Source organism: Thunnus albacares, chromosome 11, assembly GCF_914725855.1.
Source record: "Thunnus albacares chromosome 11, fThuAlb1.1, whole genome shotgun sequence".
NCBI classification, from domain to species: Eukaryota; Metazoa; Chordata; class Actinopteri; order Scombriformes; family Scombridae; genus Thunnus; species Thunnus albacares.
In genome coordinates, this window is record NC_058116.1 from 17,571,142 (window position 1) to 17,588,625 (window position 17,484).

At 40.2% G+C, this 17,484-nt stretch overlaps 1 protein-coding gene across 4 annotated transcripts in view; it reads left to right on the plus strand.

Annotated features, from left to right (window-relative positions):
• The window catches only part of igf2bp2a (insulin-like growth factor 2 mRNA binding protein 2a), a 64,648-nt gene that overhangs the window by 7,380 nt on the left and 39,784 nt on the right, over positions 1 to 17,484 (plus strand). For 3 of the 4 annotated variants that reach the window (XM_044365782.1, XM_044365781.1, XM_044365783.1), the window contains 2 exons: positions 3,637 to 3,814; positions 4,994 to 5,054. In XM_044365782.1, the coding sequence (XP_044221717.1) occupies positions 3,640 to 3,814; positions 4,994 to 5,054 (236 nt within the window). In that variant the 5' untranslated portion in view covers positions 3,637 to 3,639. Of the gene's footprint in view, positions 1 to 3,636; positions 3,815 to 4,125; positions 4,251 to 4,993; positions 5,055 to 17,484 lie in introns of those variants that run through there. The other variant, XM_044365784.1, reaches the window with a different exon arrangement.

The window sequence follows — 17,484 nt, forward strand, 5'->3', positions numbered from 1 at the left end:
GTAAAGTCCTAGATTATCTAATAACCCCAGGGGAAAATATTACAGAACTGCATATTCTCTGAGCCTGGTTCCCGATCTCTGAATCTTTACCCACATCTCTGATCTTTTTTACCAATTCAGACAATAATCGTGGAACAAAACGGCAATTCACTCTGATTATACGATTACTATTCCCTCAATCGAAAGCCATAAACCTCCGATTTAAATGCCACTGCTTGTCAGTCGAGCAGGCACAAGTTTAAACTGTAAGGAAAAAAAAAACATTGATGCTTTGTTGACACTCTTTATAGTCTTTGAGCAGACTGATGAGGACAGCTAATCCAATAGTAAATTTAGCAAATCAAGTTCATTTCACTAAGTACCGCTGTTTAAACTCACCGTGTGGTGTAGCAAGACCTGCCTTGAGGGACTACGTTGAAGTCTAACATCTACCCCTACTGGTCACACAAGAGACCAAACTTGTTCCAGCATCTATGACATAAGAGTGCAGTACATGACAAACTCAGTGTCCTATTGGAGCTGTAGTTTATAGTTGTGTAGTTTCTTTTATTATTATTGTTGTTATTTTTTAAATTTTGGTGGTGAAAAAAGAAGTCAAATCTTTGGGTTAAAGAAAAGCAGTAAGAATATGCTGTTTCTTTAAAAGGGTTACTTCACCCAAATGATTAAAAAAAACCATATTTTGTCACTTTTCTCTAGTGTACCCAGACATGAATATCATTCTTGTTTTAATTGTCCAGGTTTTGCAGTATCTATTTCTCCGTTTACTCCAATATGAAGGAGTTGAGTGGAATTTCATTTGTGAAGCTCACAGCACAGAAAAATGTTTTCTTTTTTGTAAAATGGGTGAACCAACCCATTAAATTTAAGTTTCATAATATTGGCAATAAAAAGTATTTATTTCCTGTAGGAAAGATACTGATGCACTAATTTATATTTTGTAGTTTAAAACTATAACTATATTTATTGCCATAAGTTTTAAGCATATTTTTTATATGTAAACCCATATTCCTCAAAGTAGTTGCTGTAATGTAGTTAAAGTGCATTACAAGCAGTAATCTAACAGAAAAGGAAATAATAGTTTAAACTGCTAATTCCTTAAAACCACTCTCATGTGCAACACTTGAGTAAATAGTTACACTTTAGTGAATTGCACAATATAACCTACCTTTGAGACATTTTAGATATTAATATTAAATGTAAAATGTACCATGTCTCTAAATTAAAGGAGATTTACTATTTGGAGAGTAAAAAGCATTTAAAATCATTAATAAAATACAGTAAATAGTGTTGCAGATGTATCAATTTAGAGCTAATACGAGTAGTATCCACTGAAATACTTGTGAGTTATAAGATAAATCAGGTGATCCAGCATTTTTCACCAGTCTTCACATCAGACCAACAGCAGTCACAAGCTGACCACACCTTGGAAACTACATAAGCGAATTTATTTCCCTCTTTTTTTTTTTACCACAAGTCTTCATTTATGTGTATGTCAGTGTTGTTTGTTTTGGTCAGCAGTTCTCTTTTCTTTGTAACCCCCCCTCCCCTTCCCACCCGCCCCAGATGTCACATCCCCTCCAATTCCAGTTCATTCTCTCTATTTCGGAGTGGAAATCATTTTTGGTAGGTTGCCTGATTTTGTCAGCATGCTGGATGTAACATATACAGGAAAGAATGTAAACAAATTCAGAGTGTGTAGTTTGGGCATTTTTCTTCTCTGGGTTTTTACCACTTAACAACAGACAAAACAGTAAAATATGGCTGCTATTTAAAAGCAATGACGTACAATGTCAAGGATTGTAAAATGAATCTATAGACAGATACTTCATTGATCCTGGAGGAAATGTAGGCATGGTAGTGTGATGGTAATGTAATAGTTATAATATATAATGCAATAGGTTCAGAGCAGTAAATTAGTTTTGTAATTCCTGGCTCATTTTTTCTGAACTCAGATCTGAATGAGTCTCAGCTGGCAGTGGAAAAGGTTTGCAACAACTGTGTTAGCATGTCATCAAGAAAGTAACTAAAGAGCTGTTTTGTAAATAGGCCACAGCTTGGACATTCCTCTGTTCACGCTGACGTAAACAAGGAGAGGAATGGTCACTCCTGCTGCTGGCAGTCTCTTCACTACAGTAGGGTGGCAGTAATGTTCCAAGGCACAGGCGAGTCACATGTAGAGACACTCAAGTGGTTTAGGCAAAGGCTCCTCCCCTTGGTAACTAGTGTAGGTACAAGAAGACACAGGCTACACATCCAGGCATGAGCACTGCTGCAGCCTCGCCAAGAACAAGCCCTTTTTTTATGTTTCAGCTTTTGTTTTCCACAAAAAAAAATCCACCTCACTCTCAAACACACCCACGTGCACACACCTACACCACAACCACCATAAAAAAAAAAAAAAAAAAAAAAAAAAAAAGATGCTATAGTATGTCTGTGGCCTGTCTGAGCTCTGACACTGCATAAAGGGCATCAAATCCATGCACAGACTACTTTCAGATAAAATAAAGGCCACGAATCCTGCTTCTTCTGCATGTCAGCCTTTTTTTTTTTTTTAAAAAAATGTCTGCTCATGTTTACATGTTGCAGTTGGATCTGTATCAGCACTGTCCACAGGTTGAAATTAAAAGTGAAAGTGGCATCTCCTAAAACAACTCTGAGGAAATGTGAAAAGAGCGTTAGCTGCAGGTCTATGTCTTCTACCCTCACTGGGTCCCCCTGATCAGGATGCAGGGGACCCCCAGGAAAATGTAGAATATTTAATTTCCCTGTTGCTTTGCACAAGGACAAAATGTACAAGGATGTTGATTTTTAGGTTTCACTTTCCTTATTGTTATAAACCTTTATTAGAATATTGTTTTTCTTTTTTAAATGCAATCGTAGCAAAATGGAATAATCATTGATATCATTGCAGAAGTTTTCTTAAATTATGGGATAATATCATTAACAGTTTTCCGTACATGGGTGTCTCTCAGCGAGGTTTGGACCCCCACCCCCCCCCCTCCCCTGCACGCACAGCTCCAATAATCCATGTTTCTAAGTGGCTCATAAATGAATAAAAGGCAAACAGTGCGGATCAGTGACACTGTTTGAATCGACAAGTACAGCGACAAAACGACTCGATTTTCCACACAGTAGCCTTTTTCACTCCCCAGCCTGGAGGGACCAAAGGCACGGCCCTTATTATGATTTGATGAAATAAACCCCTCTGCCTTCTTTAAGCCCATCCCTTTGCTTGAATGTGATCATCATGCCACTTTCATACCCTAATGCACTTTCCACGCTGGGGGAAACCATGAGGGATCCCGCATGTACCTCCAAACATTTTTTTGGTGATTTTAGGGGAGATTTTATTTAGAGGCGGCGCTTGTTGGCTGTGGAGTAGTGTCGTAACGACACTTTTTTTTTCTCCCAGTCCCTGTTAAAAGAGTTTGACCAGGACCAGAGTTGGTGCTGGGGGGTTGCCTATAGCTTAGTATTTCATAGGGGGGTAATTGCTGCGTTTTTTTCCCCATCAGCTTTTCCTTTTTTATTTTTTTATTATTTTTATTTTTTTCTACTTATCTGAATATCGTCACTCTCTCTCACACACTTTAGGACCTGATACCCCTTCGAGATTTTTTTTCCCTCTTTCAGATCATGAACAAACTATATGTTGGGAATTTAAGTCCTTCGGTCACTGTCGAGGACTTGCAGCAGCTCTTTGGTGAGAGGAAGCTGCCAGTGGCCGAGCAGGTCCTGCTGAAATCCGGCTATGCTTTTGTGGACTTCCCCGACCAGAACTCGGCCATAAAGGCTATAGAGACTCTTTCTGGTAAGTGTGGATTTGATAAGTAACACGGGTGATGCTGCGGTGACAGGGGGAAAAATTCACAGCGAGTCAAACTGCAAGAATCAGGTTTTTTTAAAAAGCACAATAGATCAGAGGGTCCGAAATGTGAAATATTAATCATTGCTTGTATTGTCTCTCTCTTTTTTTGTGCTCGGGACAGTGATTGCGATCACATCCGTGTGCCATCAGAGTTTTTTAGATGAACGCTCAGTCATGCACGCTCCAAAAAAAAAAAAAAAAAAAAAAAAGGATAAATTATCGATCACAGGACACTCGGGGCTTTATGGTGCCCGTTTAAGAAAACACGAGCCGTCGTAACGCATTTACGCACAATAACCTATATTTTGGAGATTCCGATACTGTAGGGCGCTACTTTGTAATCACCCGCTGGAATGTATGGGATGGTCTGATGGTTCGGGTAGGCATAATTATTTTTCACTTATTTTTTATCTTGATTTTATTGAAGAGAGCAGAGCGAAGCGACCGCGGAAAACTTGTCAGATCCATGTTCCTCTGGTGTCTGGGTATGTTTTTACGAGGTGTCTTGGAGGTGGGTCATGGGGGTCCGGAGGAAAGAGCTAATAAACAGGTAGCTGAGGGGGGACGAGGTGAGACGCTAATTCCGTGCTGCGCCAGGCAGGCCACTCGTAATAGTAACGAAAAGCCGTGTTCAAGCTTTCGCCGAGGAGCGCTTCAAATTCAACCCTCCGAGCTGGCTCAACACGGAGAATTAAGAAACACCTACCTACAATAGAAAGAGTCATTCTTCTTTCAAACCTTCTTTGATGTTGCATTCTTTACTGAGAGCAGGAAAAAAAATACCCCTCATTGCACTGTGAGGGTTGTGGGAGTGGAAAGCATGGCTGCCTATTTTCCTCACACACTATATAAGCTTATCATGCTTCATTTTGGCGCCGACTCCGTCTATTGTGACCCACAAAATGTCACATTGTGGACGTTTTAATCTAAACATACCCTGTTTATCCGCCGCCCTGCGCACAAACGCGCCCGCGTAAGGTTACTTTTTTCATGGGGTTGGCTGTTTGAATGGAGACGCACCTACTTGGTGAAGTGATTCAAAGTGTTGCTGTGGCCCTACCAGCTTGCATTGTTACTTTCATGACACAGCTAATGTTACACTATCAATTTTCGTCCCTACAGGTAAAGTTGAATTACACGGAAAGGTGATAGAGGTAGACTACTCTGTTCCCAAAAAACTAAGGTAGGCCTACAATCTGGCACACACACACACATACACTCACACACACACTCACACACACACACTCACTCACTCACTCTCACGCACACATACACATTGTGTCATACGCCTATACTGTGCCCCATGGCAGACTGTGTGACCTGTAGGCTTCCGCTGAGAAATATAGCAAGCACATTTCCCCTTCTTTTCTCGGTGTGACTGTGTGATTTTTAATGTATGTGTTGGCGGTGTGTTATTGTCTGGCGATGGGAATGTAATTTCATGGTGATTAAACAAAAGAAAGAAAAGCGACAAAGAAACAGTTTTTTAGTGCTCAACATCCGCAGAAAACACGGTGGCTGCTGCGATATCGCGTGATCTGCAGCGAGGCCTTTTTCCTACTGTAAATCATGAACACATAGAGCTCACACATACAATCATTGCATCTGAATTTCATCTCATATAAGCTTTGGTCAAACTTTATTATTGCCTGCTGCACATATATTCAATCCCCCCCTCCCTCTCAAGACAATACGTGGCCTTAAAGTTAGGTTTTGTTATTGACTGTAACACTGCAATGCGCGATGAGTTGCATACCAATCAGCTGAGCCTCTCCACTGTATACTATATATCCATGTGTGCGTGTGTGTGTGTGTGTATGTGTGTGTGTATGTATGTGACAAACACAGGTTTTGGTGTGTTTGCGAGGAAAGCGAGAGTTGAAGGTTTGTGTGTGAGCTAATTTATAGATAAACCCTGAAACTCCACATTCACGACAAACACTGCCATGTTTTGTGCTTTTTGTATCAGTTCGTCCACGCAGTTTACAAACAGCAGACATCCATGAGTTTTTAATTGCTTTGGATAATAGGCTAATTAAAAATATGCAGCATTTCCCTGTGCGTAATGCGTAATTAAACTGCTTCGTTTGTGGCATATGATGCAGCCTACACTCTCCCAGAACATATAGAGCCACCTTTTTTCACTACATTGCCTTTAGCTGTAGGGAAAGACTACATTGCGTGACAAAAAGGTAAATATTCAAGCCCCGTGTGGAGGAACACGTGACCCATACTTTATGCGCTTCCAGCATAGTCCTCCCCCTCTGCAGGCTACACTTTCCTGCACCACAGCTCTCGCTTTTTTGTGCTTTGACACCGTAGAGAGAAATATGTACGTTTAAAACATCGTGTGATCGAGCTGCTGTGTTATTTCCTCGCTTTATGGCTTGATTTGAGTGTGTTCTTTGCAAACTGCAGGGCGCAACATGGTGTAACAGCCTGCGCCACTCCCCACAGTTAATGTGCACGTAGGCCATGGCAATGTTGGAGAGCCTCATAATGGCTGCCATGATGGCCCTGCACACTGCACGGCTATAGGCGGAATCAGATGGCGCAAATGTCCATACATGTGCCTGCATGCGTCCAATCGGCTGTGTGTGGAGCTGCTGGAGCTGCTGCATGAGCTGTACAGGCCTTTATAGCGTAATGTTCGCCATATCCGTGAGGTCGACGTGTGTGCAGCGTATGACACGTACAGGTGTTCATTATGAAACACAGAGCCAGTGTAAAACTGGGAGAAATCACACGTGGAGGGTGTAACCTCATATTATTTGATCAAATCATTTCAAAGCGAGGATGCTTTTGCACTTTCAGAATTTAATGTTGAAATTTCCCAAAAAAGTGTTTGTAGTCATTGTTCAGCCTGCGCATGTCAACTACAGCAAAAATATTCACATTGTTATAAAACTGACTGTTTAAAATAAACATTTTTTTCGTCCTACATTGAAAGATGTTGTAATTTATATTGTGGTCATTTATAGAGGATTAGCTGCAAATTTAGATTTATCTTTTTATGATATAATTTTATTCATTCTAGTTGTCTTGCACATATTGACACATGAAATTTATATTTAATAATACAGACACAGAATTATAAAATTATATATTTCATTTCTTGATGTTATTTTCTCAATCTTTCATTTAAATAATAGTATAAATAATTATAGGTATTCTTATGGGATGGATTTTAAATATCCATGGTTTCTGCAGTGGAGTCACAGTGAAACAGTGAACCAATCATCAGTTTTTGTTTTGTCCTTTAAGAAGCTGTGTGTGAGTCTCATCTTCAGGCCTGCTGGCATTTCTTGGTTTTGTAAAGGCTGCTGTTTGCTGTGTGTTTGTTTTTTAGTGGTGTTTTGTTGTGTAATGTCTTCATTGTGCTGACAGGCATAGTGGGATTAATAATTAAATTATCTCTATTTTTAGGGACAAAAAATACTGACTAATGATTCTGCCTTTGTAATAACATTTTGTTTGCTAATGAGTTTATTATGTAAAGGACCAGGCCTTTTTTTAAATGCAATTTTAAATAACATAGTAAAGACAAAGGTATGAATTGTTGTGATTTTGATATCATGTTTCTCATTTAAATGTTATGTCACTTAAATTAATTTTATATTTTGAAATTACAAATTAGTTCAGAGGCGCCAGTTTGTGCCTGATTTGGATCTGACTAATTTTATCAAAGTAAACTAGCATTTTGATTTTATTTAAAAAAAGCTTTTGAAGCTTTTTGTCTCTGGAAATGCAGAATAATTAGTTTCACATTGTCATTCATATTTCAAATATACTTTTAATAATTATTAGGATTGTTTTGATCAATTGATCAGTATTATAATAATGAAGCTGACTTCATATTGATTAGATTTCATTCCTGAGACAACTGCTATTTAAAATTAATTGAATATTTTTTATTTTAGTGAGTAAAACTTAAAATCATATTTTTGACACAGGTAGTATGATTGTTATAAACATCTGAGCTTGTTCTATAATTGTAGATTTTAAAAAATAAACTGTTAAATCAAACCTCAGAAGTCATAAAACACTGGAGAAAATAATTAGATTTATGGAGCATGATTATTATTAATTTATTAATTACATGGTCTAAATTTGATTGGAAGAACACAAATTTGTTTGATCAGAAAATTAAGTCTGTTTGTTCAACTGTAAATATCTTGAATGCATTTTTGCATATTTTTTTCATGGTGGCTTATGCTGAAATTTCCTCCCTGTTAAGTGTCCTTGTTAAGCAAAGCACGTGGCGAAGTCTCTGCTGGTGCAACACACGAGGAAACAGTGTGTGACTTGGTGTTAATTGATATCGGTGCTATATTAATGATATCCAGTGTTGCTTGACTATCGAATAGGTGTGGAAGGTGTGGACAAAGAGACTCAAGTGAGCTGTGATCAGTGAGTAATATTAAGCATGTGGAGACATCAGTGTTGTTGTGGGATAAACACATTTAAAGATGTCTTCTTGAATAGTACACGCGTTTGTTTACTGGCTTGTTTTGCTGTTAAAACCAGACATTTCCTCTCATACTTATCTCTCTACACCTTTGAGTTAACCTGGATTGAAAATACACTCAAATAAACAAGCGATGAACTTGTGATTGAACACTCTGCTTGGTTGCATCACAACAAAAACAAGTTGAACTGTCTAACTTTATAGGATAATGTTGTTTGATGAAGCAAAATTGATTGGAAGAGCAATTTCTTACAAAAGAATACAAACCAAGACATGGGTGTAAACATCTGCATTGCACCACAGTGCACATGCAGATGTGTGTGTTGGGTTGTCAGTGCGCTCTGAGTCAAAACAGTGAAATACGATAGCCATCAGTTGATCCACTCCGAATCCATTAATACTCCCCAGTTGATCCTGGGTGTAGGGGAAGCTCTCCAATTCAGGCTCCGGTGATAGCAGGAGGCGCTGCACTGTTCCCCTCTACAGCCACATCCGCTGCACCCTCTTCCTAATGTCTCCCCTCACCTGTCTGTGAGGAGGGATCGCTCAAAGTGATCTGCTTTGAGGAACGAGGGCAGCAGATACCCAAGGTGTCTCTCAACTGTGTTCATTTTCTGCCCTGAAGAGTATTGTTGGTGTCTTTTTAACTTACTGTTGGCTTGTTGCAGGCTTTTGACTAATGGGGGGGTGAAGAAGAGAGTATACTTTGTGCTTTAGAGCAATTTATATTTGACTGAGTCCCTGTGGTGTAAAATAATGCTCCTGTGTGAAGAATAATCATTAGCACCCCCAGAAATAATGACTCACTCCTCGCCATGTATTAGATAAAGGCTATGTATTTTGAGTGTGTTGAAGCCGCTGCATTTAAATTTCAGCGCTGCTAAATTTGTAAATCAATTATTAACTTTTTTTTTAACGAAAGCCAGAGTAGTGTATTTTTCTCCTGAAGTGATAACAGACCATCTAGTGCAAGAGAATACATAGCTTAGGGGAACAGCGAGATTAGATGTGAGAGAATTGTAAATTCATTGTGAGTCTATCAGACCCGTGGGACCGCTGTTAAAGCTCCTTGAGAGTTTGAGTCTTTCTTTTAACAGACACTTGCATGTACATCACAGCAGCAACTGCAGAGATTCATTTCTCAGCAAGCTGTCACTCACATTCCTCTCCAACCTGTTGCATGACTAATATGTTACAGCAGCATTACACTCATTACAACCAGGAGTTAAATAATCATCAGACATGACTCTCCAGCTAGGAGCAGCAGTGAGGAGGTGTGGAAGGTGTGGCCCGGGGATGAGGAGGATTGTTTTGACTGGACATCCCAAGTCTCGCATTTTTCTGCTAATAATACGTCACCCAAACATACCGGAGATGAGAGAAGTAAAACGAGACTTCACTACTTGTCCATGGCTGGTTGGAGATGGTTTCACGTGAAGGGAAGTGACAGAATTGGAGCAGCAGTTGCTGATGTGCTTGGTCAGTGACAGATAGCAGTTTTGGCTGCGAAACTGTATTCATCCAACAGGGCACTCAGTCAGAGGGGGTGCTTCTTCTGCCTTTGTTTCTATTTGTGACCTCACCGTTACACATTAGTACTCACTAGTTGTTATTATTGAATGACTGGAAGTAAAGGAATAGTAGAAGGAAAATAAACCTTCATTGATTAGATATGAGAGGCATAAAACCTCCTCGAACTGAGCCACTGAAGCCATTTTTCTTCTAAATGTCTGGCAGAGAGTTTGTTACTGATGACACATATGATCACTTATCTCATATGCTTGTTGAAGGCAGTTTCTGCTTCTACAAAATGAAAGAAAAAGTTGATTTCTCGCTAACTCTGGCAGCACTGATTATATAAGAATTATATTCTGGTCATTTTGGACGGAAACGTCACATTCGGTGCTGATGGAGTGAGTGAATTCAACTTATTCTTTTGCATATTTTAATTTTCTTACAGACCTGTTTACAAGGTGTGCTTCAGACAACACTTTTGTTTGTCTGTTTCTACAAAATCTTAATCCTCTACGGGACATTGTTTTGAGCAGATGTTTGAGGATGCTGATTTGCGGAGTTAGAGTTTGATGAATCGCTGGAATCTTAAATGTGCTGCATGTGAATATTTAATGAATTAAAATCGTGATTATTAGTAGCGCAGTTTGTACACCAAGTTCTTTTTTGGGGAAGTAATTTGAAGATGTAGCAGCTGCTACATCTGTCTGTTTGCTCAGTCTGTTTCTCTTGTGTGTGTGCAGCATGTATATGAGGGTGGGTGTTTATGCACATGTATGTTCACACGCAGCTTGAGGAGGACACTGGAGAGACAGAGAGGCTGTGGTGAATCCCAGCTGAACAGGATGTAAAGTTTAGTGTTTCTCACCCTTGAGTGTGCCAGTGCTCCCAGTGGACACCCAAGGGTGTGGTCTCCATGGACGGGTGGGCAGCTGAGGCGCACAGCAGGTGGCAATTCTCACACAGGCAGACCCTGTCCTTGTCCCATATCAACACCATATAACCCCACCATCCCTGTGGAACTTGGGTGCTCTGACGGGTCTTGAACAGGTGAAATGAATATGGCGAAAACTCCCAGCGAGCCAATCAGAGCGCGACACGGAGTGAGCCAGGAGCCGTAATGCTCACACGCAGCCAATCAAGCGGGTTGGGTGGTAGGGATCGAGACACTGGCTTAGAGCGTCAAGCTGGGAATGCTGTTGGCCCAAAGCTTCACCCAGGTCAAATGGCCTTCTTAATCTCTTCTGCCGGACCTTAACCCCCCCACTCCCCGGATATTTGTCAGCCTCTTACCTTGCTAGGCCACAGCCACATTTGTTGCAGTAAAGAAGCAACATACATGGATTTTTTTTTACACACCACTTTTCCTATGTGGATGTTTTTTGAGTTTTCTGTGAAGCAGCAAAAGTCGAAGCAAAGGCAAAATTGAGCAAAACTGCTGCCATTGTGCTCGTGCGAATATGTGTTTGTGTGTCCATGTGTGTTTACAGGTCGCGCTGCATTCAGTTCCAACTGTTCCAGGTTAGGTTCTCCACGTTGCCATGGGAACCAGTTTTGAGTGTTTTGCTTAGTAATAGGAGGAGAGCTGGAACGATAAAGGCTTTCAGAGTATGAACCCAAAGTCTTTCTGTGTACAGGACAACACACAAAAAAATGTTACTGCATGAGATTCACCCGACAAGTAAGGATTATTGAGATTTTGATATCACTGTCAGTCCTCTACTGTCAGTTTAGGGGCCCTATAATTTCCAACCATTCCCAGGACAGCGGAGGCTGCCTACTGGTTATAGCTGCAAGTCTCGGACTGCAGTCCAGCTGTGTGTTGGTGGCTCCTGCTATGGGCGGTGCAGTGGTCAGAGTGCTGATTTTATATGACAGTGAATACATATCCCAGCAAGGTGCTTCAGTAAAAATGCCCGTGTAAATCTTCTCCATTGAAACATTCAAGTACTCATTTACTTTCCACAAGTGCAGCAAGGAAAACTGCTGAGTGGGCTGCCCATCTATGTCACAGCCTCAGCCCTTTTGTGACCTTTCTTATTCATAAACCCACTCGGAGCCATCATTTCCATCCTTTTCCATATGTATGCAACGGAAGCAGGGAACTCCCCCCACTCCCCCCCCCCCCACAACCCACCCACCCCCCCCTCCCAGAACAAGTCATCTACAGTTAGGTCCGCTCACAGCTGAGCCTCTGAACACAACCTGGAACACAGTCTGACCATTGTGTTTTCCTTCTGTTTTATACTGTCTCTGACGGAAGAAGAGGACATGGAGAAGACTTCCGAGTCAAAGACGTGTGTATGTGACACTTGTGTTTTATCCTTTTTCCTTCAGTGTGTTTGTCTGCTCCTACATGGGGAGAAATGAGCACTGCTGATAGAGGGCAGTATTTCCTCCCCCTGTCTGTGAGGCTCCCTGGCAGGCTGAGTGAGGCTGTCGGTGGCTTGAAGTGGGTTCACCCCTCTCTAAGCAGACTGTGACCTGTCTGCTCACAAAGAGTGGGAATTCTGGCTTCCAGGGTCAGACTGACAGAAAATGAAATCATACGTTTTCTCACATCAACTCTTTATCTTACCTTCTTTTGCCCTATCAACTGATTTCTTTCCCCTAAGGTGTTGGTACCCTCTTTGAGTGCAAGAGAGCCACCTTGACATACTGTATATGTGGACTCCTGACTGGTGTTTTGATGTTAAAATGAACTTCTCAGGCTACTATTAGCAGGATGAATTTCTAGAGTTACAGATAATTCGATAGACAGTTTAAATCATGTGAAGCAAATACAAAATCAGTTTCAATAATATACACATCAAAGCTAAGCAACTCTTCTCTCCCTCCTCCCTATCATTATGCACATTGGATTTAGTAGACAAGGCCAGTTGAGATTGTATTTCTGGAGAAAGGAGCTTTGTCGTTGCAGATGAGACAGAAAGCAACACATAAAACTCCATCTTCTCTTGAGACTGTCTGTCCTCCAAGTTTAGAAGAAGACATGTTTGTGTGTCTGGCGCACTGTAGTAAATCAAAGTTCTGTTGGTCCTATAGCTTAAGTGTGTTATGTTGACAAGTTGCACAGTTAGGCGCGGCTTTCTAAAGGTTAAATGTGTGCCAATTTATATGCTCTATTTTTGCAGCATTGCTTGAAAATTAGATCATTATCATACACTCAAATGAAAGACTGAAAGAAAATAGAATAAAGAATTAATTTGCTGGATCTAACAAGTTTTAAACATGTGGGGAATCTTATGAAATCGTCTCGGGGGCTTGATCTGGCACCTCAACCTGTCGTTTGGGAACCCCAATACTAGATTTAATTAGATGAGAAAATTGATACTACTCTCCAGATCTGAGAGTGGTATTAATGTACTCATCTAACTCTCGGCAAGAAAGTGAATGATCATATTTCCCAAACTTTCGACCTATTCCTTTAATGATTTTGTTCATCTTGTTCAGTAAAAAAGTATTGATTTGCTTCTTGATATTGGGTTTTTGCCATTTAAAAAAAAAACCTCCTTGGATTAAATGTCCACGTATCAGTCTTTATTTTAGTGTTTTACAGGACTGAGCTGTGGCTGCGCTTGCAACAGGCTTTATTTGGCAGTTGTGATATGCATAAGCCTGTTGTTTTAAGCAGCTGTGCGTGATCCTGACTATGATTTGCTGAGCACAGAGATGAGTCGGTTAATGTGGGCCAGGCAGGTGCTGGAGAGTAGGACTGCTCCATCTGCCTCTCTGCCAGATGACCCAGCACATGCCAGTACGCAGCCAGTCACAGTGTGAGAGACAGACAGAGCATGTATGTGAAAGAAAGCCATAGTGAGTAAGCGATGGAATTAGAGTTTCCATATCTCAGTGCTCAGAAGGAAGGGGCCTAACGGGAGTCCTTTTGATGAGCTGCACACTCTGGGCCATGAGCAGAATGTGAAAACAGTTTGTAAATAGTTGTTGTCTTGCTGACCCTTTGCTAATATTTCCCCGGAGGAACAGAATATTTTATCCTGAAGTTTTTAATCTGTGTGTGTCTGACTAAACAGTGTGTGCTCAAAGGTTCCCATGGGTGCAGTAGCTGCTGCAGCAGCGCTGTTGTACAGTACATGAGGAGCACTATCTCAGTCCTGAGGTTTTCAAGCTATAATGTTCCCATTTTTATATGCTATCTTTTTATCAGTTTGTCAAAATGTATGTGCAAGTTGCTAGGATACCAGTCAGTTGATTGATTGGGTGTGTGTGTTTGGCCTGGAGTTCTTGATACTTCTCAGCAATGCAGCACGTTACACATGCAAAGAACATTATGACACTGATTGATGAATTGCGTGTCCCCACTAGGTGAAATGAAGTGCACACTGACACAAATCTAATTAAAATTGAAGAGAGCACAATCTTGTGAAAACCTGAAGGCCAAAACATCTTCAACTCACCGCATTAGTAAATATTTGATGCTGAAGCAGTCATGCATTTTTCTTGTAGGAGGATTGCAGAAGTTAATGGGGTCTTTGCCTGTTAAGAATAGTGAAACCAAAAGTGCTATTTTTTTTTCTCGACATTTTACTGAGCAACCACAAACTCATTCTGTGCTCACTCAGGTGATTTTCATTTTCATTGATGGTAAATTCCACAAGATGCAGCTGCGGTTCACCTCCTTGCTCAAGGCAACGTCACACTCTCTCTCCACTGCAGCATTTGGTTTCTGTTTACCCTTCATCCCCCTCCTCCTCCTCCTCCTCCTCCTCTTCCTCCCTCTCCTTCTCCTCCTCTTCCTCCCATGTGCATGTTTTGTGTCAGCATACCATGTCATATGTACACTCAAAGAACAGGTTGTGTACTTCATATTCATTTTTTATTTTCAGTTTACTTAAAATAAATGTCTTTGTTAAAGGGGACCTATTATGCTAATTTCCAGCTCTATATTTTTATATTTAGACTCCACCTGAGTAGCTTTACATGATTCACAGTTCAAAAACCTCCTTATCTTATACTGGCCCTTTATGCAGCTCCTCAGTTCAGCCTCTGTCTTAAACAGGCAGTTTTAGCTCCTGTCTCTTAAAGGCCCCCCTCACGATGAGCCCACTCTGTTCTGACTGGGCAGTTTTCTGAAAGCTGAGGGACAGCACGTATCAGAGTAGTGTTAAGTTGCTGCCGATGAAAACCCAACATTTCCTGCTTTTGCCACTTCATATTAAAAGCTTTTAAATGACTAAATAAAAGGAGACTTTTCCTGTGTTCCTCACCAAGTTAGCAGAGCGTTGTTATCGGCGTTGTCGACACAAGAACATATGGAGATATTTGGAGCTTTTTGTTCAGAGGATCAGTTAGAAATAATGCAGGGAGGGATAGCACAAGCAGCCAAGACCTGCAGATGACCAGCACAACTCCAACAGGTAAACAACTTATTTTACTTTGCTGTGCTGTGTAATGGAAAAACACTCAGAGCGTGCCAGTTTGACTGGAGTCATGGCTCAGTGTGACTACCCCCAAAACAATGGAAAAATGCCGCAATGTTAGCGGAGCAGAGCAGTGAACAGATGACCATAAAGAAATCTGTCACAAGCCAATGTCGACTTGGGCTGAAAGTAGAAAAAAACTTTGGAAACCAAGCATTCAGTCTGCTGCTTTTTGCTCACAGGCGTTACGTCTACATACATTTACCTCATTATTTTGACAGTTTGGACATGTTGAATATGAAAATCTGACATTGTAAAATAATACATAGACAGAAAATAAGGAAAAGCATAATAAATCCCCTTTAAGTTAAAATATATTTTCTAATCAAGTCCATGTAATTGTGTCTCTCTTTGTCTGTACAAAATATTGATATGTTGTTTAATCACAAACCCTTTAAGTTAAGTGAACTAGGATTGAGATACTTCTTACATCCAGAAGTTGGTAGCAATACAATAGCAGTTGGCATAAAACCCTAAAGATGAAGAAGATTAACATACTTCAGACCACACAACTGTTTCTAGTTTACCTCAAACGGGTAGCTCCCAGTCTGAAAAATGAAGCCAATGCGGAAGTGCCTTAAATATATTCCTAATGAGTTTATGGTCTCAATCGCTAGTTTCAAGTCTTCCTTAATACAACTTGATGTTCATTTTGTAAATTGTGGTCCTATTTAAAATAAAATAGATGATAAAGCAGTGTATGCTTTAGGGCATGGCTACCTCGTGATTTACAAGTTGTTGCCACAGCGACAACGTTGATTACGTAATGTAACCACAGTGTATTCACAGATTATAGGCGTTTCACAATATGTTTTCAGTTCATGAAAGTTAGTTGACACATTTTGTTCACCTAATAAAGTCTTGTTCAGTGTTTGGTTGCACTAAAAGACCCTCTGAGGAGTCGGATGTCTAGTTTTTCCAGTAAGTACATTTTGTTTGAATGGTTTTAAGCCTGTTTTTTGCTAACGAAAATTAGCATTAGCATTATTTATATCTATATTATATAGTTAATCATAGACTGTAAATGCACAGTGCTAACTAAACTAGCAGCTAGCGCTAGGGACAGCTCCAAATATGGTCACCTCTGGCTCCAAAAATCAAAGATGGTCAAATGGTCAAATCATTGAACTCGAGGTTTCAAAACTGCAGTCCACAAACCAATGGGTCATGTCATGGTGACTACGTCCATACTTTTTTAGAGTCTATGGTTTACCTCCAAATCTCCCCTGCGTTAATTGTTGGTGGACAAGTTTCTGTTGGTCTTCGTTTTCCAAGTTGGAAGAGGTAGGAGGACATTTCTTTTCATCCGTACCTATTGTCATTGTATTTTCATATTGAGCATGATTGTATTTTCTATTTGTGATACAAGACGTTCTACATTTTTAACGTGCTTGTGTAGTTATACAGAGTAAGTGGGTCTTGCACATATTAGCTAGCATGTTAGCTGCATGACCCAGGTCTTTCTGCTTTATCTTGCTGAGACCCGCCAGTCCTTGAACACATTTCCACTGTGAAAACATAACATAGTCTGTATGTGAATCTCAATATCAGGCTTGTTACTGGGTTACCTTTCAGCCATCTCAGAGCTGCTGAAGTTACTGCTGATACAATAAATTCTACTTTTACAAAAAGTATACATTTTCAGTTTCTTACGGACATTGTCAGAAAGTTGATAATTCTACTTAATGTTTATTACTGTGGTCGCAGTGTGTTGTGGTGCACTGGAGTGTATTATATTGAAAAGTGTTCCAAATATTGTGTCTACCCCATTAACATACATGAGGGGGCAAAATATTAGGAACATTTGTTGACACAATGTAAAAAAAAATTGGAAATTTATAAGCTAAAATATATTGGATTGGATTGCATTAGATTTCACAAGTGTTCCTAATAAAGTGCGTGATGAGTGTATATATTAAATAATATAAAATTATATCTCTAAAGTTTGATAGAATCACCGGGCACTACTGCATCTTGTTATTTTTAAACACATAACACTGTTAGAAGTGTCATGCTAAATTATTATATAAGGGAAACCTGAAATGCAAAAATTACTCTTTGCAATCTGTGATTTCATAGTTTGGTTTTGTCCTTTTTTTCTCCTATGTAAAAGATTCTGATGCTGTTCAGAGGGGGCTTGAACAAGTAATCCTTGGCATCTACAGCATCAGTGTTGAGGGAGGTGATGGCAC